The 22,159-nt window shown below is 36.2% G+C and overlaps 1 protein-coding gene across 6 annotated transcripts in view; it reads right to left on the bottom strand.

Moving 5' to 3' along the window:
• ATRX (alpha thalassemia/mental retardation syndrome X-linked) overlaps positions 1-22,159 on the bottom strand; it is an 89,260-nt gene that overhangs the window by 6,445 nt on the left and 60,656 nt on the right. For all 6 annotated transcript variants that reach the window (XM_010569041.1, XM_010569042.1, XM_010569044.1 and 3 more), the window contains 10 exons: positions 20,409-20,526; positions 16,515-16,645; positions 16,132-16,220; positions 15,789-15,961; positions 13,244-13,397; positions 12,845-12,948; positions 10,654-10,762; positions 9,381-9,558; positions 8,108-8,302; positions 456-605 (listed from right to left, as the gene is read on the bottom strand). In XM_010569041.1, coding sequence (XP_010567343.1) covers positions 456-605; positions 8,108-8,302; positions 9,381-9,558; positions 10,654-10,762; positions 12,845-12,948; positions 13,244-13,397; positions 15,789-15,961; positions 16,132-16,220; positions 16,515-16,645; positions 20,409-20,526 — 1,401 coding nt within the window. The remainder of the gene's footprint in view (positions 1-455; positions 606-8,107; positions 8,303-9,380; positions 9,559-10,653; positions 10,763-12,844; positions 12,949-13,243; positions 13,398-15,788; positions 15,962-16,131; positions 16,221-16,514; positions 16,646-20,408; positions 20,527-22,159) is intronic.

The following is a 22,159-nucleotide window of genomic DNA, read 5'->3' as shown; positions in this document are numbered from 1 at the left end:
ACAAAAAAAAAAGAGTGGGGGAAAAAAAGGGGGGGGGGGGGGAAGCAAGCTCTTAGGTCCTTTCTGGAAGATGCTCATATGTTTGTGGGATCATAGCAAAAAATTCTGGAATCAATTGTATACCTTTAATGCAGCTAGAAATTCCCTCAAACGGCAAAAGAGAGGTATCACACAGGACATGAGTTGAGTTTTATTATGAAATAGAAAAAAATGTGCGTGTAAAAGGAAAAACTAACTTTTAAATGACAGTAACAAAGAAAATACACACAGAAGACCAGCATCGAAAGAGCAAACAAGACACGGTATCTCCATTTTTCATATGTCAAAAATTGCTTTACATATCCATTTCTTGGCCTATAACAAAATTAATTTCCCCCAAAAAACTGAGAAGGCAAGTGGTACTTAAATCTGGAAAGGTTATTTTCATATATGTAAATGTGATTAGATAGCTTTACCTTCTTTTCTGCTTCATATTCTGCCCATGCTGCCTTCCTTTCTTCTTCAGTGAGTTCCTCTTCCTCCTTATGGTCCAGGAGTGAATCATGTTCGTGATATCCAACTATATACTCTTTATTGATTTGAAGCAATTCTGCCAGAATTGTATCCTGTTCAAATGAAGAGGATAAAATGAGAAGTCACTCAGTAGCTCTACTATATGTACTCTTCATGCATGCCTAACTTACTGCTTTGACCCAATTTCACAAATAGCAGCTCAGAGCACTTCACAGCGAAACAAAATTAAAAAATAATTTAATAGTACAATTTTCCTCAGAGGGAGCGTAATGGATTAACAATCTGTTACAGAGACGACAGTCCAATCACTTAATGAACCACAGGAATGCACTCAGATTCCACAACAATAAATGCAGTTTAAGAACCTAAAAAGAATGGAATGTGCTCAATGATTTTTCCTTTGCTTAGGCTGGATACCTGAGAGGACCTACCAATAATCTGCATCTACCAATAATCTGCATCTACAATATATAAAGAGCACCTCTACTGGATTTAAAACACTAAGTAGTACTTTGGTCCATCAACTGTCCATCAGCATTCAACAGAAAAGGCTGCTTTCTTAAAACTGTTAAGATACATGTCGAGATAAATAGTTCCCCACCCGTCTGGACTAAGAAAGGTCAAATCACTGTTATGAACTGGATTTGATCAGCAGGCTGCAATTTAGACCTCTATATTCCACAAAACCCCTAATGCTTAATTGCTTTTAAGGTTAACTGAAATATTGACAATGTCCTTTATAATGACAAACTACTGTGAAGGTTTTGTTCACAGACATACTAACATTTTGTATACATATATCTGTGTTTTTTATATATATAAACATATACATAAAAGAAAGCTCCACTATAGCTCAGCATTCACTCTAAGATTCATAATACAAAACCAGTATCTCACTGAACTTTTGGACCACTCCTGAAACCAATGACAGTGAATACACTGAATATACTTTTTGCAGTAGAATTATATGAATACCTACAGGCCCACTCCACATCATGCCCTTATTCTGCTAGGCACGTGTACAAACAGAAATATAAACTGTCCCACCCTGACATTTTATAATCTAGATAGAACAATGATTGGAAAAAATGGTTTGTACCCACAAGCAAACAGATTTTTGCAACAACACTGGGAACTGCATGTGGAAGTCCTGACCAGTAATGTTGTCACAACAGAAAGCTGTTTGTTTCTGTGTGTGTTTAAAACTCAATTATGTTAACCAATTATTTAAGCTAGTCTTTTGTTTCATTCTTCTACTATCTGGTCTCCCTAAACTGGAATCAATGCTTTCATCGCTAGCTCTGCAACAAAATATTCAATGTAATATCTGCATGACTAATGGACGCAAGGAACAAATAACGGTATTTTTGGGGTGGTGGGAGAGAAGGCAGAAAGAGGATGCAATAATAGGATATGATGAAAACATCTAGAGGAAGTGAATGAAGAAGTCAAGAAGATATTACAAAAGTAAGCTAACACAATTAAAGCACTCTCAGCATACCGTAGCTGTACATCAGTGTGTAGACATGCATATGCATTAATTTCCATGGTAACACTATTATTGAAAACAATACTGGAATATAATCCACACTCACTTAGCCAACACAGTCTTCAAAATGTGGTTTAAATTACATCCAACTGTGTGTTTGCTTTTCTTTGTCTAAACTTTATTCTGCATTAACTTTAATGATGGAGCTTGAAAACTGGGATATGGAAGGTACTGCCATTTAGTTTGTTTAATTTCACAATGAAAAAATTAATAAATTCACCTTACACACACACAAAATCATCAGAATAAGTATTCCTTTTAATTTGTTTAGCTTGTTGATAGAACAATGATTATCAATTAGTTTATAAGCTTTAAGATGAAATCCTGGTGATAATGAAAAAATGAAGAGATACCAAAAAAAGGTTCTAAATTTTAAAAAAAGGTTTGTCTTTTTAAAATCCTGATGTAAATTAAATGCTATAGAGAGATAAGTGTATTAGAAAGCAAATCCTCCATGAAGGAATGGGAGTTATGTTGTAATTCATAAACAAGTTTTTCTCAACCAATTGTGCATTTAATACCAAGATTAAAAATAAAAATGAATTTAAATAAGCAGCAAATTCTTCTGAGATCAACAGCCTTCCAAAATTCAGAAAATTGTCCCCTAGTATGGAACTACAGTAAAACACATGCCCTGGCTATGTCCTGAGGTAGTATAAAATAATGACATACTATATCCAACTGAATCTGAACTATTATTTTAATCTGCTTTTCCAATCTGCATTACACGACCGCAACTGAGCCAAGTTTTCATTTCACATAAAAATGTGACTGCCACTCTAATCCACTGAACACTCTGATCGCCGAAGAATAAGCAAGGAACAGAGGGTACAATAGTGCCAGCTCCGAGGGACACACAGCGTCCCCCATTTTGTCTTTGTCCAGCCCCCACCTCATATACACTGCTCTGAAATACGTACTGCACTGCCCAAGTAAGCCACAAGTATTGCACTTATCACTGAGTCCGGCTATCAGTATTTGTGGTGAAAAAACTTTTTCCCCATTAGCCACGTATCAGTCAAGTCTACCCCAGTATACAATCCTTCGGGAGCTGAGTGTTAAGAGTCTGTGAGAACCTACTTTAAAAAAAACCCAAACCAATAGCCCAGTCATAATTCATCTTGATTTAAAAAGAGACTCCAGATCCACTATTAAATTCAGAGCAAAGTAAAATGTAACACCCGAAATACAATCCTAATACGTTAAACAGAATTTTCTCACTTCACACCATCTTTTCCTTTTGAACTGCTACTCTACAGAAATAATAACAAAACCTGCTTATGCCTTTAGTCTGTGTTAGATAACGAGTCACTACATTTGCATGAAGCTCACGGTCTATATACAGTAATTATTTCTATACTTAAATACAGCAAATTTGACTGAGTGATTACTGAGTCTTAAGACACCTGTTACACCTTCTTTGGACTGAATTTCTAAAGTAGTCCTTTTCAACTCTGCAGGGATAGCGGATGAATAAAATCAAGCAGTGGAAGTTAAGACTAATTTAGTAATTCATGTGAACAACGTTCATAAAAATATTCTGTTAAAACCAAGTATTTACATTGTTCGAGACGTAGAAGCTGTTTCAGAGGGGTAAGGGCAGAGAAATGGCACTATGAAGTTATGGTTGTAGTGCAATAGGCATTTTCCCCCGCAAGAACTGTACACACTGGTTCCTCAGCACTCCTCGAAAACCTGAAGGTCTTGTTCAGACTGCAAAGGGCAAAAAACTGCTGCTAAAATTAAAAGTTGACATGAAACTTTGATAAGCTTCCAGGAAAGCTACATACTGCACATTAGCTGTGTGGCTTTTTATATAAAATAGCAACATTCAACATCTCCCTCCCCCCTAACAATGCTTTCTAAGAAAACTGGTCTTTGAAACTTGGATTATTGCAAGAACAAAATTCTCAAGGATACGTTTTAAAAATCAAGCAGTATTTGTTTCTTCACTCACATAACGGCTTTACTTCTGACTTTTAAAACAATATAGAATGAATTCTCCTAACCCATTAGAAGCAAAAGAATTAAAAAAACATTTTTTCCTTACATCAAAGAAGTTGAGAAGTGTGTTAAAACTAGGAGTTACAAGAAGAACCCTAATGCTCAGCTCTGAATCACTCTTCCTCAACATACACGATTCCTGGCTGCATACCTAAAGAACCTTCCCGCTGTGGGGTGTCACTGAAATCAAGAAGTTCTCTGACTGAGCAGACATCCAGCAGAAAACCTATCACCCCTCCAGGTTTTTCCGCATTCATGCTTAGATGGTTGAAGAAAAGATGGAGAACATTTCACCAAATTCCTATTCAGAACACCCTCTAAAAAGCATGCTTTGAAGGGGCCAAGTCTAAAAAGCGTACTTTCAAACATCTTTTTGCCCATGTTCTGAGGAATCTGTTCTTTCAGAGCCCGGCTGTATCTCCACTCGACACTTTTAGTATATTTATGCGTTCTTACTGGGCATTTCACACCAATGCTGAGGATTACAAAGGTAATCCCTTACCTTACTGTCTCTGCACAACAGCAAAATTACACAGCGATAACATTGTTCAACAGATTATGCTTTGAAGATGTAAAAGAGGCCTGAAGACAAAGAGAGACAATTATACACAAAACCTGTAAGAGACAGAACTAAAGCCTTCTTTTAGCCTAAATGCCTATTTTGCTTCGCTGGTAATTATAAAGGAGCAGCCCAGTCTTTGTAAGCAAGGGGCAGACAGCTCAATGATGGAAGAGTAATACAGGTAAAGTTTTAGTGGCCTTTGTTTCCAGCTAAGAGCTCCAGAGATCAGGTTGGGTGTGCTGCACTTACCATGAACAGAGCATTGGAATATCATGCAACATGATCTTAAAGAAAATTTTAATCTCCAAATGCTGTGTAATTAATCGATGTTACAATAAAAGGTTTTCATAAGCATATCAATAGTCTTTTTAATCAACTTTAAAAAAAATATGCTCCAAGTGTGTTGTTAAATTAAATTTTTAATAAGTTTTATAATTATAAAGCTAAATCATGCACCTCTGCTAAAATTACACTGAAATAAGGAATAGTTAACTTTCTGAATGAATAATCTTGCACAATTTAGAGAGTAACATCCACTGCAGCATCTCCTACAGTCGATACTTGCTTTTGATTGTTTATATAGTATTGCAGAGGTTTGGATAGACCAAAAAAAGACAGAATAGGAAATAAAACATAAAAGTTAAACTTACGATATTATAAATAAGGCATGAGCCACAATTCAATTAAACAGATCACAGGAATCAAGGAAGGAGTCACTGCAACTACTGGACTAGCTCAGTTTTATGTGCAAAGCAAGAACCTAATTGTGGATAAAATGAAAATAAAATATCCCAATCAGCTGAGCTTCACAGGGAAGACAAATGCAGCTAAAAATAATTAGAAAAAAGTGGGATCATCAAAACAGTAAACATAAGTACCAAATGAAACAGAGTTCTCCAATATAAACACCCTTGTGACAGTTTTCTACCTTGGCACTAAGCACTGCTCAGCCAGGCAAGGCAGGTCAATGCCAAATCAGCAGAGAAGTCACCCTAAATCTAACTAATCGCTTGGCATTTTTCCTTGGCTGAACTACCCAGGATTCATTCACGATAACTCACCACTCAGGCATATTTGATGGCCTCACAGGACAGACTTCACTCCTACTCTCAGACTCCCTGCCCAAAGCCCAAATTGCAAGCAATACTTTACATGATGACAGCTACTGATTTTTATTAGCACTCCTAGAAACACTTTTCCCGCCTCTAACATTTTGAAGAAGTTTTCACCACAACTATACCAGCGACACATGAAAAACAGATTAGAAATGTGCACATAGTATATACTAGGATGCAAATCTTTAAAAGGACGGAATTCCATTCAATACCATTTGCTAAAACCATGAAAAAAACAAAGAGAATTCCAGTACACAGATTTGCCCTATTTACAGCCAGGGACTTGGTTAAAAGTTTGTATTCAACTTAACTTACACAAACCTTATACTGATGGTTGGAAGAGAACTAATACCGAACTTAGTATTTTAAACTGAATGATAAACTAAGTTTGGGGTTTTTAAGCTTTCTCTTTTACATTATACTTCATTCATTAATTAATTTATTATTGTAAAAGGAAACAAGTAACTTCCAAAATATGATTATTGCATTGGATTGATCAATGCTTTGAGTAAACATACTTGGTTGCTTCATAGGTTTTCAACCTATTTTTATTTTCTTAAAAATAAGTAGCAGCAGCAAATGGTGATGCATTAGCTATGAGTTTGTGGAAGCATAAATGTATATGGCATAAAATAACTAAGAACGTAAAAAAGATAAAATAAATACCATTAATTACAACCTAAAGGAGGATGTCTTAGGAGCTAAAAAAAAATGAATTTGCCAAAATAAAAAATGTACAACATAGTAAAAAGGTAAAATAAAATTTTCAGTCACCTACAACTTACTGCTTACAGTGAGAAACACTGTCATAAAAAGAGCTTAGATACAGTCATTAAAGTTTGTTTTCAAGGGTTTTAAAATGCATGTGCAACAGTGACTAACACTTACACGGCTAACACTTCCTAAATCCCCCCGGCAGCTGCACCGACACTGTAGGTGGTCTAATAGACTGTTTCAGAGAATGGCTTAACTATTAAGAATGCCAATGTGATGCCTGACCACAATTTATTATATTATAGTGGTCTACAGATAGTCTAGAATGGAAAGCATACCATCTTTCCTTGGAAATTAATAGAATTACGAAGTGGAAAACCTCCCTCCCCTCACCCAGACACTGTATAATGACCTAAACACAACAGTAACTCAGAAATGTATCCAGTTAACTAACTACTGGTCACACATTTACATGTTACCATTTACTAGCTATTTACCTGGTAAGAAGCAAAGATAATTGCACAACAGCTTAATGATGAATTAGTCATTAGCAGACCACATACACAAAGAATATAATTAGACAAAGTACAAAACCTTAGCGTAATCTTAAATACAAACTGACTTGGAAAAAAAGAATAAAATAACTGAACCAGTTATTCTTTCCCCTGAAGTTTACTTCTGCCTGACTGTAAAAGTTATATTTTTTATTTTTCAATTCAGGTAGCAAATGTTTCAGTTCCCTAAGTACCACACAGGATATGAACCACTACTATGTAGAGCAGTGACAATGAACCACTACTAGACATGCCACATCCGTTACTAATAGATTTAGGCAGGCCTCAGTGAAAACAAACGATTATGATCTTAAAAGTTCATTTAGCACCAAGTTGGAAAAAGGTCTGACGTCACTACTTCAAACTATCTCAGAGTACAGATCAGCATTCTCACTAAGTTGTGTAAATGATTGTCTACAAAAACGTCACTGGTCTCTGCTAGTACTGGCAACATTAAAAATAGCTTACGAAATTCTTAGCTTGTCCAGTTTTCCTCACTTAAACAGCAAATAAGTGCAACTTTTTCCCTGTCTCTACCGTATCTCTATTAATGGTCCCTACAAGAAGAGTTAAACAGGGAACTAAAAAACAAAAAGGCTTGGCAAAGGAGAGCATGGATTAATGTGACTCTTGTGAAGTCTTACCTAGGTAGATAAAACCCAGACCTTGAAGTATAGTATCACCTCACAGATATGTTATCACAAATTGAGGTAATGTTAGGTACCACCAGCACCCACTTAGATGTTAATTTGGTTCTTGGCTTCCAGCTTCCTGCAGTAAAACTTCTATTCACTCAAATTGTGTGAAAAAGTATTTTTGTTTGTTCTGATTTTAAATTTTTGTCTTTTAACTTAAGATCTTTTTCTTATACTGCCCATTACATTGAAGGGAAACTCATTATCTAGTTCATTATACCATCTGCTATATTAATTACATGTTTTATTGTGTACCTGCTATTCACCTCCATTCGAAGTGAAAAATACTGCTCTAAAGTGAAATCACAGCAGTCTTCTTCCAGGACCAAATACCCCATGTCCTTAAACAGATGTAAGTTATTTTTATAGCATGTAATTCCTAGTGATGTGCATCAACTTACTTTTGGCAACATTGGTGTATCTCTCTTCTTTTTCTTTTCTGAATTAGGATCATCCAGCAAATCTGGCTCAAAAGTGTACAGCTCTGTAAGTTCATTCATAGTAAAATGCCGTTCAACTTGCTGTTGGTCGACAACCCGGAAAGACAATGACTGTTTTGTTACCTGACGATCATAGATCTTATCTTCCATTGTTCCCTAAAAAATGAAGACACTCGCTTTCATACAAATACTGGACCTTCTTGTCATATAGAAAAAAACCTAACAAATATAAGAGAGCTAGAATACCAACATAACAGTGCTCTACTTTCCTCATTTCTTTGACCCCGTATCTACAAATCTACCTGAAAACACTTTGTCTGCTGAGGGAAAAAAAAAAAGAAAAACATCCTGGAAGCAAACACAAAGCAGTGTGAATTGTGTATGTGACAGACGTAATCTAGCTATTGACTAGAATAAGAAACATATTTTTTCAGTAGTGAAGAGATCCATTCCCCAAAGTAGGATTATGACAAAAAAATGGCAATTTCCACAGTGTATACCTTATTTTGCTGCTTTGAGCAGCCTGTAAAAAGGAAAACAGATACCATATCACTGGGGTGGAGAGGAGAGGGGAAGGGAAGCAGTCAAGTCTAATTCATCACAGCTGTGTGTGAAAAAATTAGATCCTTGATGAAAAAAGGAAAATTACTTTTTTTTTTTTTAAAAAAGATGATGACTACGAGAAGTATGAGAACAGCACAGCCTGTTCTGAACATCGTAATTTAAAAAGGATATCAACAGTTCAAAAGTGCACATAGAAAACTACAAAAATAGACCGGAGCCTGAAGAAAAAACCCATGTCTGACAGTAACATGCTACAAAAAGTCATCTATTTAAGTTGGCAAGCAAATAGTGACTCCATCAAGAGTTAAGTACTGTTACTGGGAAAAGGTCTGCAGTCTACTCTGTAACACCTGAAGAACTAGAAGATGAAGCAAGACACTTCCTAACAGAAATAACAGCAATATACTTCAAAAAAGCATAGATAATTTGTGTTACAGCGTCAGACGAGATGGGCTTAACAGGAAATAATTTCAGTTGTTACTTATTTTACCAATCTTTCCTTCAAAAACTTTTTCAGTGGCCAAATACTGCTATCAGATTAGGGCTGGAAGATGACCATGGACCACTACAGACTTCAACACCAGTCCAAACAGTTACAGTCCAAATAGTTACAGTTTATGAATTTGATTGCATGACCAGAATATCACAAAAATATCAGACAGAAACCTACCTGAGCCAAGAACCTGTATACAAACACAGGTTTGTTCTGCCCAAAGCGGTAAACCCTGAAAATACTCTGGATGTCATACGATGGGTTCCAAGAAGCATCAAAGATGATTACTCTATTAGCAGCCACGAGGTTAATTCCGAGGGAACCTGCTTTAGTGGATATAATAAACAAGCGGCCTCTGGAACAGAGAAAAGTTGCAAAATATTAATATTTTGGAAAACAACTGTTGTTCCCCTGTTGCTGTGTTACTATGGAGTTGTTCATACACTGAAATAACTCAAAAACTTCATTAAAATACTGTATTAAGCATAAAACAGATGCAGATTTTACAAAGACACCACTTCTAGCAAAACACACACTCCCAGAAATTCAGGGCCTTCTGTAAACCAACTGTTAACAAAAACTGGTGGGTAAGAAGAAATTTTTGGTTTTGCATTTTCAAACTCTAATAAAATTAGTTATATCAAATTAAACCATAATTTTAAACAGGCATATCCCATGCTATGGAAACTGTTGCCTGGCTAGCAAACTTTCAGGGTAACTCTAGAATGACACTGTCTCTTTGATGTATCTGCTTTTATTGAGTCCCATCTCACTCAGGTTCAACTTAAAATGAGCTCTTGACAAATACCTGACAGAATAAACTATTTAAGAGTATTAACATTGAGTTAGTTTACTTTGTTCCAGTTAACTTTTTTTTCTGTACATTATAAATGACTGTAACATAACTACATACTTTATTTTTTAAACAGATATAGGAAGGTGAAGCTCCTTAGCTTCATTAAACTTGTACCAGTTTGTACCTATCTACCTACCTATCCAAATCAGACTTGAAAGTCCCATCTTGTATGAACAGAGGATGGCTGGGAGACAATTCTGGAGACAGCTAAGAGAGCTATATGCTTCTGACTGGGCAAGTGATTGCCATCTCCTGGCCAGACCCCACAGGGCTCTGACCTTCCTAGGTCCTTATATCCTTGTAAGTAATTGTAATAAAAAGACTGTGTCTGATACAAATTGCTTACAATCTAAACAACAATGAAACAGCAAGGAAACACTGAACAAGTATTGATCAGTACAAATAGAAGTAATCTCCGGAAACCAGAAACCTATTCTGTTGCGTGTTTTTTGTGCAAGTTCTGCACCTGACAACATTGTGGTATTTATTTTTCTAGCCTTAGGATGTCATTAAGCTAATACAAGTAACAAAGAAACAGAGAACAAAAGAAAGAGAAGGGGGAAAATTAAGCATATATATCAGAAGAGATCTCACCTCACATTAGTTTCATCATTAAATTCTTCAGCCCATTTCTTTCTTGACTGAGCTGTAGTTGAACCATCTAAGCGATAGTAATCAATGTTTCTGAACCATTTTCCTTCACCTATAAATGTAAAAGTCAAATTATTAAAATGCTGATTGTGTAAGTAACCAGACTGATAATACTGGATATACGCAACTCTCTAAATAGTAAAAGAACAAATATGGAACATAAAATATACTATTCTCTGACATTATAAAACAATGGGAGAAGACTATAGGTTATTTGAGATAGAGAATGTTTTTGGAGAATATAGGTGCTTGCCACAGCCATGCCTTGAAAATTATGTAGTGAAGCTTGCATAACAAAATACATAACATGACAGAAAATAATAGCAATTCCATTTGTGGTGACAATGATCATCCACAAGCCTGCAATAGCTTCTACAAACTCTAAACCAATCTTGTCTAAAATGATTCAAAAACAGAAGAAATGTTGTCAATGTCATTTTACTTTGCAAAAAGTATCCAGCATCTATCACTATTCATTTCTTCTTAAGATTTTTTTTATTTTTTTACAAAAAGATCAACTGATATTAAATGAAACTCCTCAAAGCAGTTTTATACAGATTGGAATTCAGAGATACGTATTTATAATCAAATTGTGTTCCAAGGTTAAATTTTAATTGAAGTATTTGAAAAGACCTGAGCTTTTTTGGTGTAGTTCTTCTTATTTTTCACTATTTCTAGTTGTATATACACATTTGCAGAGACGTGCCTTCACTTGGACCCAAAGTTAATTTAAAAAAGTAACTACATCTAATCCTTAGGCATTATAGTACTAATTGTACTTTTCTAATGGATCTGTGTAGTTTCATATTACACAACTAGTGTAAGTAAGTGTCTCCCATGCAAATAGCATTCGTAAGTAAATGCTTAAAAGGAGATTTCAAAAGTCAAGGTCTAATCATTTTGGAACTGAAATTCAGAAAAATCTTTTTAATTACCCTGTGAGTTATGGCTACTTCTTGACAGGTGGGGGAAAAACCCATAATTACAGCTGATAGAAGATTTTCTTCTCCCCCCAATTCACAAGTAACCTTCCACTTTCTTTGGCCATCAAGGTATATGCACACAAAATGAACCCCACTGTGCCACCAATTTTAAAGAAAATAGCATTTTTAGGAGACAGCACTGCTCAATACAATCAATTACAAGAAACAGATTGTTGAGTTATGTCAGGAAGGTCTCTACATGGTGAGTCTTGCTATGATACATAGTCGAATTGCTTACGAAAAGAACTACCACAAATGAAAAAACCCCCACCCATTAAAACATTATCTCAGACTAAAGGCACAAACTCCATAAAACACAGACAGCTCCTAACATCTGAAGATGACAAATGTTCATAAGCTAAGGAATCAACAGCCAGAAACAATAAATCTGTGAGAGAGAGATACCAGAGATCTTCATCTAACTACGGTGTTGGTATTGCTAAGCCCCATTTCTCTTATGCAACTGTTCAACAGGTTTACACTTAGAAATAAGGTATCTGAAAGGAACAGGAGATTCAAAGGCATTCTTCAATCAATGCGTACCAGGAACTGAAACTTCACATAAAGATGAACTGCATCATTAGGAGCTCTAGGAGGATCTCACAGAGTAAACAGAAGAAACATCCTATGCAGAGGACATGGCTGGCTAGTGAGAAATTCCTCGCCATTTGAGCATCGCTAGGATAATAATTAGTTCAATACTTAGCTTATGAAAATAAAACAATCTACTGCAGCACATGTAAAGCCTAAATTCACATTTTGCATGTTCTACACAATGTTTTAAAGTAGTCTAATTTTCTTTCATTATCCCTCTCCCAGTAGGAAGGATCAGAATTTGCCATGCATCAGCATATAACATCACTGTTGTACAGAATTTAACAAAATGCCTTCTCTCCTTTCAGATGGTGAACATTTAATCTGCTTCGGCTATATTAAGCACAGATGATACAGAATGAAATCAGAAGCAAGAGTTCATAATGGGATAGCAGAGACCACCTGCAGAGGAGACCAATAATCCTGCCAACATCAGGAATAGTACAGAGCATACAATACTTCTAATGAAAACAATTACTTCAAATCCATTCCCTTTGGACTGAATAGAGACTTGTAGAAGAGTTATTAGCTTTGCAATTGTTCAAGATGACACTCACCTTTATAAATCGGAGGCTTCTCTTTGTCAGTTTTCTCCCTGTTGGCCAGCTCCAGAAAATCTTCTATCAAATCCAGAGATATTAGGGACTGGCTAAACACGAGGCTGAAAACAGAAATGGGGAAACACAAAATTCACCTCTGAGGTTATTTTAATTATTGTAGCACTTTACTTGTCTTCCCTCCTCACTCTGATACTACCTTTGAAACAAACAGCCTTTCTAGACACAGAGAAAGACTTTGGTGGAGTACCTGGATGTATGCGAAAACTCACTGATAAAAATGAATGTAGCATGCACATTTGCTTCAGAAAACGAAGCTACAGCATTATGAAGACTGAATGAAGACGACTGTCAGACTAACACATTCATAAGGTCACTGAAGGTATTTTTAGAACTTACACTTTGTCTCCAAGCTCCTCTGCCATTCGAAGAATTTCAAAGAGAAGCACCATTTTCCCAGAATGTTCCAACACTTCAGCATCTGCATCAGTGACGAAATCTTTGTACCAATCTGGCGCTGGGCTACCAGGATTGGAAGAGGATGTAGCTTTGCCTATAAAAAAAAAAATTAAAAAAAAATTTAAAAGATAGAGGCATGGTCTCCGTTTAAATGCTCTGTAATGTCTGAACTACAGAACTGTTTCCTCATTATTAGGCTTAACTGGTATGAAAAGAGTTAAACAGGCAAATTAAAAATAGTGTTTGTACTATCAGCAGCTACCAGATTAGCAGTTATCAATAGCACAGGTCATCAATAAGAGTCAAAAATCCCCTTTTTGTGTTGCAGGATATTTGGACGAATAGTTCTACTATCTCCATCTTTTCCCCAACAGTATTTAACAGCTGGGCTTCCAACAAGTATGCATGTTTGAAAACTCATCCATAAATGTTACAGCCATTGAAAAGAAGCTTTCCATCAAGAAAATTATTTCAATCTCAAACAAACATCTGAAATTGTTGGAAAAAGAAAGAGAGTGGTCTTTTGGGTTACCTAGTTCATCTATCAAGATGAACTCTCTGGAAGAAAGTTTCCAATGGTACAATAGTAGAGGTGTTTAAGATGAAACCCGTAAACCATCTCCTCTTACTTCTGTTAGGCTCAGATTTAGGATCTTTTTTTCCTAAGCTAATTTAGAAGACAACATTAGCATATAGGGGGAAAAAAAACCCTACACCCCACCTTTTTATTAATTTACAATAGAGGGAAAAAACCAAATTCCACCATCATATTTTGCCTTTTTGCAAAGTTCTTTAAGGAAGTTTCTTGTCTGCTCATCTGCTAACACACCATTACACTAACTAAACCTGTAAAATACATACATGGGAACAATCCTATTTTTAACATGTTACTATCTTATAAGTTCATTTTGTTAATTTGACTTAACCCCTTAAAAATACGGAAGTACTAGAATGAATTACAAAATTCAGTTTGTCATTGTAAAAATACACCAAAATAACTATGCACCTAGCAAAACAAGTCCGTTGGGGTCTGTATCACCCACTCAGAAGTGTCAGATGCAGACTGTGCCAACCTTTAACAACACTCCCATTATGTTTATTCTGAATTCAACCAGGAGAAAGTATGTATTCAGCATTATAATCAGAACAAGAAAGGTAGACAAGAACCATGAATTATCTTGATTTACATTACTTAATTTCTTCTATGATATTTCTATGATCTTCAATTTAACCTCCTTTGCATTAGTGATAAAAATTGATTAATTAGATTTCTAACACTAACTGTTATCACATAAAAACTCTGATCTACTGAAATATTTACTTACATAGCAGAAGTGTTCTATCTCATGAAGAATTCAAAACATTTGTATTTTCCGCAAATTAGTTGTGACACACCAGTAAATTTCAGGTGCAAGATAGAACTGATCTTGACAGAACTCACATTTCAGCCTTCCTTCATACAAGCTTTTAAAGAATTTATTTTTCAATACCAGAACAAAGAATGAACAAGTGAAGAATGAACAAATAAGAGATCTCGATGTGCTGTGGGAAAATCCTACACACACCACCTATCTATTTCTATCTTCACCCCTAAACTTTGCAGAAGGGCCCCCAACAGCTACAATGAGATTGAAAGTCTGCCCGCAAACCTCGTCTGGTGCAGCATCAAATGTCTATTTAGAAATTCTGTACCTACATTAAATTGAACAAGGCTGCCTGAGAGAGGTAAACATTTAAGTGATCCAGAGACAGAAACTCATCCTACCTGTAATGCAAGTAACTACTTTAATCTGTATCTGTATCTGTATGTGTTTTACACACATACTCTCACACTCTTCCCCTTACACGTTTACAATACGTTCATCATTGGGATGGGGACCAAAAAAAAAAACCCCCAAATTCTCACCTTAACTGTCCCCCAAAATTATTGTTTAGGGAAAGTGATTAGACACATAATACATTATACAATCAGAAAACTAGCTCTATGATACTAGATGCAAGAGAAAAGCTAGATTATTAAAGGAAAAGCCAAAAATGAAACATACAGATATAAGTAATTTGAATAACAATCTTTAAAAAGGTCTCGTATTCTTGCTGCATTATAGCTGTTTGCTCAACATCCATTTCAAATTCCAGGTGCAACAACAAATGACATGCACATTTCTTAATCTTTCACCAATATGTTTAAAAAGACATAAAAAGCAGCATAGTTCCTCTGTTAACTTTGTTATCATTTTGTACTTATGAATTGAAAAAATTAACTGTGCAGCTTCCCTGCCACAAGACCCCCGAGTTCTACATTGCCCCTTGTTTCTCCAGGACGAGTATATTATTAGAAGTAGCGGGAGCTGTAAGCATAGAAGCAGCTCATGGAATTACAGAACTTGCCATTTTGCAACAAAGCAGAATACCTGACAGCCCTCTCAAATGGCCTTTTGCAACATGAAGCTACCTTGTATTATATTTACTTGTATATTATACTCACCTTCATCTGATTTTGTAACAGATGGAGGGTTGTTTACAAGCTCTTCTGCGTTTCCTTCTCCACCTCCACGAGATCTTGAATTCCAGACTTTAATGACTTCAACATCATTATCACTGCCACTTCCACTTGAGCTACACTCTTTCTTCACTTTTTTCCCCTTGGATTTTTTTTTCCTAGAAAGGTAACATTGTACACCGCATTATTTTTGAAAAATTCTATTGCTAGAGAACATATTCTAACAGATATGTAAAATAAAAAAATAAACATTCACTTTCACTGAAATCACTTAAGTTCTATTAGGGAAATAAATCCAACAAATGACAACAAATAAAAGCTCAATTACTTTGCATAATCATCAGAACTTAAGCTCATTGAAGTTTCATCGGAATCTGAAGCTATGAACTCATCCAGACTGTCTTCATCAAAATAGCCCTCAAAAGAGAAAAAACAGAAATTTTATTAAGTATGCTCATCCAGAAGCTTTTATTAAACCTTTAGCCATCTGCTTATTCTTCATTAAAACAATGATAAGTTCTACAAAGGGTTGGCCTTACAAAATGTTTTAAGGATGACAACATACCCAGAAACAAAAACATGACAAAAACAGCAGCAAAATTACCCCACAGCAACAAAGATTTCCATTAATTTGATGAAACTTTACCTAGCATTTGGCAAAGCTTATTTGGAAACTTCTCAGTAGAGAGTATTTTGATATATCTAATTTACCTTATTTTCTTTGCTAATATAGTCCAGCTGCAAACACCAAGGGTGAGTCCAGATTCTGCTCAACATCTGGAAATCCTGGAATAGTTTAGCTCCAGCTTTGCCTCTTCCACCTTCATTGCCACTACCTACACCTGACAATAAAGTTCAGGATTTAGAATGAAACCTTGAAGTAAGTTTGCCACATACTGTTCCCCCTTTGAACAATCCGTTAGTGCAGTACTGAGTGTTCTTTCCAGATGCACATCATATTGTAACGTCTCTTGTAAAAGAGGTCAAATTACTGAGTCACAGGCATTTTTTTCCTAGTTAAAGTTGTCAAAATTAGATTTTCCCCTTTTTCTTGATAATGAGAAACATGATTACATTTTTACATAAAAAGCACATTTCTCCCCAGTATAGGAATGAATCCAAATCGTCTTAAAAGGACAGTCATGTCTATTTAGGTTTTGTTAGAGCAGAAAACACAAAATAAAATTTGCATTTAGTTTTCAATGAATTTGGCTTACTATTTTGAGCTACCTTTATTTAATGACTTGTAATGCTGCAGTATTTTGTTACAATAAAGACTCTAAAAAAAGCCTAGCCTAGCCTATTTTTTCATTGTCCAAGCACTAATCAGTGCAAAGTATTACAATGTTCAGAGAATTAAATTTCTTTTTTTGTAGTTGCAATTTCTCATTAAGCAGCACATTAACTTCAGGTTCTTGACACAGATTGTTTTTCATATTTATTATATGCATAATTTAAGGCATATATACCTGCAGGAAAATAGTATTTATTGCATCACAATCATCAAATGTCTACGGCAAAAAAGGCACAAAGCTTGTTCAGTGCATTTGCTCAATGCACAAGACAATCCCAGTAATCGTCTACACAGTATAAATATTTTAACAAGGCAAGTTCTTGCTATGTTTTAATCATACAACAGCTTTGAGTATCTTCCCATTTGTGCTCTCCTGTGACTTTGGGAAATGGAATTGTAAGCACAACAGAAATTCTTCGATTTGACTTCCCTAAACCTGAGCTAACATCACAGAGAAACTTGCTGTTAACAAGTTTCAGCTTAACAAGTCCTGTAGACTTTTTAATTTTCTGTATTACAGAAGTGAAAGAAAACATGTATCACTTTCACTAAATGAAGGAAAAACTTGGTAAAATTGCATTTGAAATGGCTATTTTAGTTTGTGCCTGTTACAGTGCACAGAAAAACATAATTTTAAAAATTTGCAGACAAGAAGCAGCAATTCCCCTTCCATAATTTATCTTCAGTAGCAAGACGCCCTTCTTTATTTAATGAAAATCAGAAAGCACGTTGCCTTCTTTTGAAATACAAAAGTAGTGCAAAGAATTAATGGGGGCGTATCAGCAACCAGCAGAGATTTGCTCTGAAGACTTGAGCCATGGTTAGCTTAGACAGCTTTTTCTCCTCTAGAAGAGGCCATTTGTCTTTCCTTTCTCTTGTTTTCCCTCTTCTTTCTCAAATTGTCTCTGGCACTGACTGAGCTGACCAAACTGGCAGGACACTAACCCAAAACGAAGACAGAGAAAGCAGATAATGCTTTCTACCAGTTTAGGGAATTCAAGCACCCCACAAAGGGCTGGTAAGTCATGAAACAGTACAACCCCTTTTGACAAATGCAGACTTAGCTAAACTCAAATAATTTTGTTGAGCTCTTAAAGTCTAGGCAGATTAATTAAACTACCTCATAGGCAGTGCATTTTCTTACAGTTAGTTACACATATAACCTGTTAATAAATTAATGGCTCCAACAATGTAGCAAATTTGAAGCTCACTGTAATAGGCTTTTTCCCAGAGGAAAACCTTTCCCCTAGCAGACACTAGACTATGGTCTACTTCCTCTTATCTGCTACCTGCTTTATTAAAAAAGGAAGTATTGAAAGCCATTGTAGGTAATGAGTTCCATAAAGAGTAAGAGCAAAACAGTTGTAAAGATACAGCACTAGCTCTTATGCTAATCAAGGATCTGCAAAAGATTTACATTGCTATCCAAAAGCATGGCAGACCAACAAAGCCAGTGTTGGGAGAGTCTGAAATTACAAAAACAGCCCCGCTCTGTATTGGAAATAGGCTAAAGATAACCTACCAAACTACCGTAACTGTTGTGATTAAAAAGTTCCTATGAAGAGCTTCAAAGATGTAGCCTAAATCATTCAGATGCTAAAGTAAATAGCTAATGCTTATCATTTTTAAGCTACTAGCCTTTGGAAGGCATTTAGCATGATGCAGAAATAAAGAGAACACAAATAACCTGCTTTTCAGAACATTTATATAAAGAACAGCCAACACAGAACAGACTGCAGTACAGAACTAATCAGGAATCAGCACTACACATAAAGGTTTGGGCTTATTTATATACTGTTTTGAAGTTCTATTAATGTAAGGGGGGGGGGGGTGTATTTGTTTTGGTTTGTGGGGTTTTTTTTAAATAAAACACAAACGTTTTTACTCCTTTAGGGTAAAAGGGCAAAGTGGGGAGTTGGCATTTAGGGATCCAGTTATTACTGGAGGTATCCGTAGAAGCAAAATTACTTTCACTGGTCCTTCAAAACTCCTTCCTTCTATAACTTAACCAAATAGAGGCAACAGACAACAGAACCGTGGAAATGAAGTCTAGCTGGCAGTTTATCTAGGAGATCACAAACTGCACTATCCAGAATCTAAAGTCATTAAGATAACACAGTGAATTTCATACTGCTATAAAACAGCTTAATTTGAGATACAATTAATCTCTCTTGTAATTAAACTTGGGAGAGTAACCAGAATAGAAAAATACAGTTTAAAAACAAAAAATCCATCAGCAACAAATAGGCATTTTCAGACAGGTGGCTTAGCAAGTGCAAAAAAAATACAATGAACTCGCACAACAGATGATATAGTACATTTTGTAATCACTGCTAAAAGTGAATACACGCTTCAAGCTTTAGACAAAATCCTATCAGCAGTGCCTTAAACATTCTTGACTATGGAATTCAACTCCTGATCATTAAGTTAATCACTACAAACGGTGTTTTAAAAAAACCCAGTATTTTTCCAGAACCCAAAAACTGCTGCTGAGGAATCTGGCTGCATGAAGCACGGCAATACAGAAAACCTCACTAAGAGTTTCTTGAAATTACCATTCTAATAGTCTATGTGATACATACGTGTATATCGTTTAGAAGTGTTGATATTCCAATACCTCGACAGACTAAAATTACAAGCTGCAGTGGCTTATCTCTAATAGAAGTGAACAGCGCAGCAGCACACAGTAACGCATTTTGGGGTTGTGGGTTTTTTTTTCCTTCTACACCTTTTCTATTAAAAAAAATTATGTTTTATTGGGAAGATGCAAGTCCCCAAGACAGACCAGTCAAGACCCCACTGAAAGCTGATGAAAAGCATGGTCATTGTGAAAACCAGACTTGTGGGTTTCGAGAACAAAGAAAGAGATAGTTCCACAAAAGAGCCAATATTTGACAAATAACAGCTTCAGCTAGCATAACGACAAAAGGCAACTGCAAGGCTTGGCAATGTGCTTACACCAGTACATCTCAATTTTGCTTTCTCTTCATCCAGTCTTTCAGTCAATATCTTGTTTCTTGGAAGAGTAAGACATTAACTCAACTACATTTTATGTTTAGAAAAAGGAAGAAAAGAGAGATGAACCAAAACCTGAAGGTGGATCACTGTTAAAAAGATGTAAGCTTTATTCCTCAAAAAAATATTTTGCTATAATTCAAGTTTCAGAGCTAAGGTGAATCTTACAGGAAGCAGAAAAATACATCTGCAGAGCCAGTAATACATATAAAACCCCCCAACCTACCAACTATGGCAAAAAGTGCCTTATTAAATGACCATCAATCTTATTACCTGAGAGAATTGTAGGCACATACCTGTCAAATGATCCAAGTAGTATTGGTAGAGTTTGCACTGAATAGGTGTCATTCGAACTTCTAGAACATACTCATATTTTGGTGGGAGGAACTTTGTTAATGCTGTGTAATCTTTCCTCTGTAATTTTACAAACAATACTTCAGTCACATAAACATGAAAAAGACGACTGAGAGCTTAAGAACTTCTGGCATCTTAAACGACAAAGCACCATGCATAAATTACAATGATTCAGATGCTTTCCAACCACAAAGGGAAAAAAAGAGCCAACTAAGTACAATCCAATTACAGGCACTGTCTGCAGAAGCCCATCTTACCTAGTAAATGCGGTTGTCTAGTCAAAAGCATATGACCCGTTAACCCCATGTCCCTGTTCTAAGTCCTTGCAAAGTTGACTGCAACTTCAGTAGCTGTTCTGGTAACTACTTCTGTGGGTTTTTTTAAACTACTAAAACCTTTTTTTGTGAAAGCGTGGGTAAGTCAAGCAGCTAGTATCAATGTTTGTATCACAGATGAACTCACTCAAACTCGGATTAACCGTTTGCTGTTTTAGAGTACATAGTTTCTGAACACTTCCTTGGGGCAATGCAAAATCTACTTTTTTTTTTCCTTCTTTTGACTCATATGCTAGTCTACTTCTCTCCACCTACCCCTTCATCCAAATGGTGGACGGTGTATTGATCCTGAGCGAGAGACCGCTGCACATTTAGGAGTGAAGTGACCTTCATCAGAGCTAACCTGCCTGTGCTGTGCTGCACAAACTCCTCGCCTGCAAGATAACCTCAGCCAGCTCACTGCAACAGAGGAGCCTGCAGACAGCTCCCACTTGGTACTGGTGATTACACCACCTGCATGGCCTTGCTGTTATCTAGAAGTGCAGCAAGAAGCTCTCATGAGAACATCCTTTAGGAACAGAGTTGCTTTCTTCTAAGGAAATTATATAGTAGCTTGAATGAACAAAAGGGAGAGCTGCTCTCTACGGACAGGATCTGCTCTGGGCAGCGTGCTGAGAATAAAATCCATCTGGGCTCCGTCTGATGCTGCACAAACATGGGATGCCCAGCATCTGAAGGCACGTAAGATTTACTTGCTATTTATGTTCCTCTTCTCATTCTCTCTTTCAGTTTGTGTTCCTGTACTGCTGTAGAGATATGTAGAGTTACATATGCTATCCTCTCACTACTATTCGTATTTCCACGATCGTAATTTTATGATAGGTGGTCCTTTACCAGCCTTACACACTGCCATAAACCTTTTTTTCTTCCTTTCAAGGAGAAAGAAGTATCTGCTTGTGGGACTATCCCACTATAACCCTTTCACCCAGCTCATGCCCACTTGGACTATTTAATCAATTACCAACAACTTACAGGCAGGAAGAGGCACTTAGTGCTTACAGTGTCACACCTTTGATCAGGCTGCCAGGGCCTGGGTTTATAAAGCAGAAGAGCAGTAACATCATGCTGATAGCACACGAGGTGCAATACCATAGCAGGTTAACTAAAGAGCAAGGAATCCATCCCTCATTCTGGAAATCTAGGCAGTTTTGTTTTGTTTTTTTTCATTTAAGGTTTTTAAGATAAAGTTCTTCACCCTTTTGGACCTGATTAATCTTCCTTCTCTCCTCTTCCCCACTGTTCTGATTCTCACAAATCAGAAAAAGTAGGAATTCAGAACCAAATGACAAACTATGGATCACCAACTTTTTGTGCAGTTTTTAAGGCAGTTGAGTTTTAAAATGTGTATTCTTTAAATG

Source organism: Haliaeetus leucocephalus, unplaced genomic scaffold (genome assembly GCF_000737465.1).
Source record: "Haliaeetus leucocephalus isolate CR32 unplaced genomic scaffold, Haliaeetus_leucocephalus-4.0 Scaffold262, whole genome shotgun sequence".
Lineage (NCBI taxonomy): Eukaryota > Metazoa > Chordata > Aves > Accipitriformes > Accipitridae > Haliaeetus > Haliaeetus leucocephalus.
Note: the sequence above shows the minus strand (reverse complement) of the source record. Positions and strands in the feature narration are given on the sequence as shown.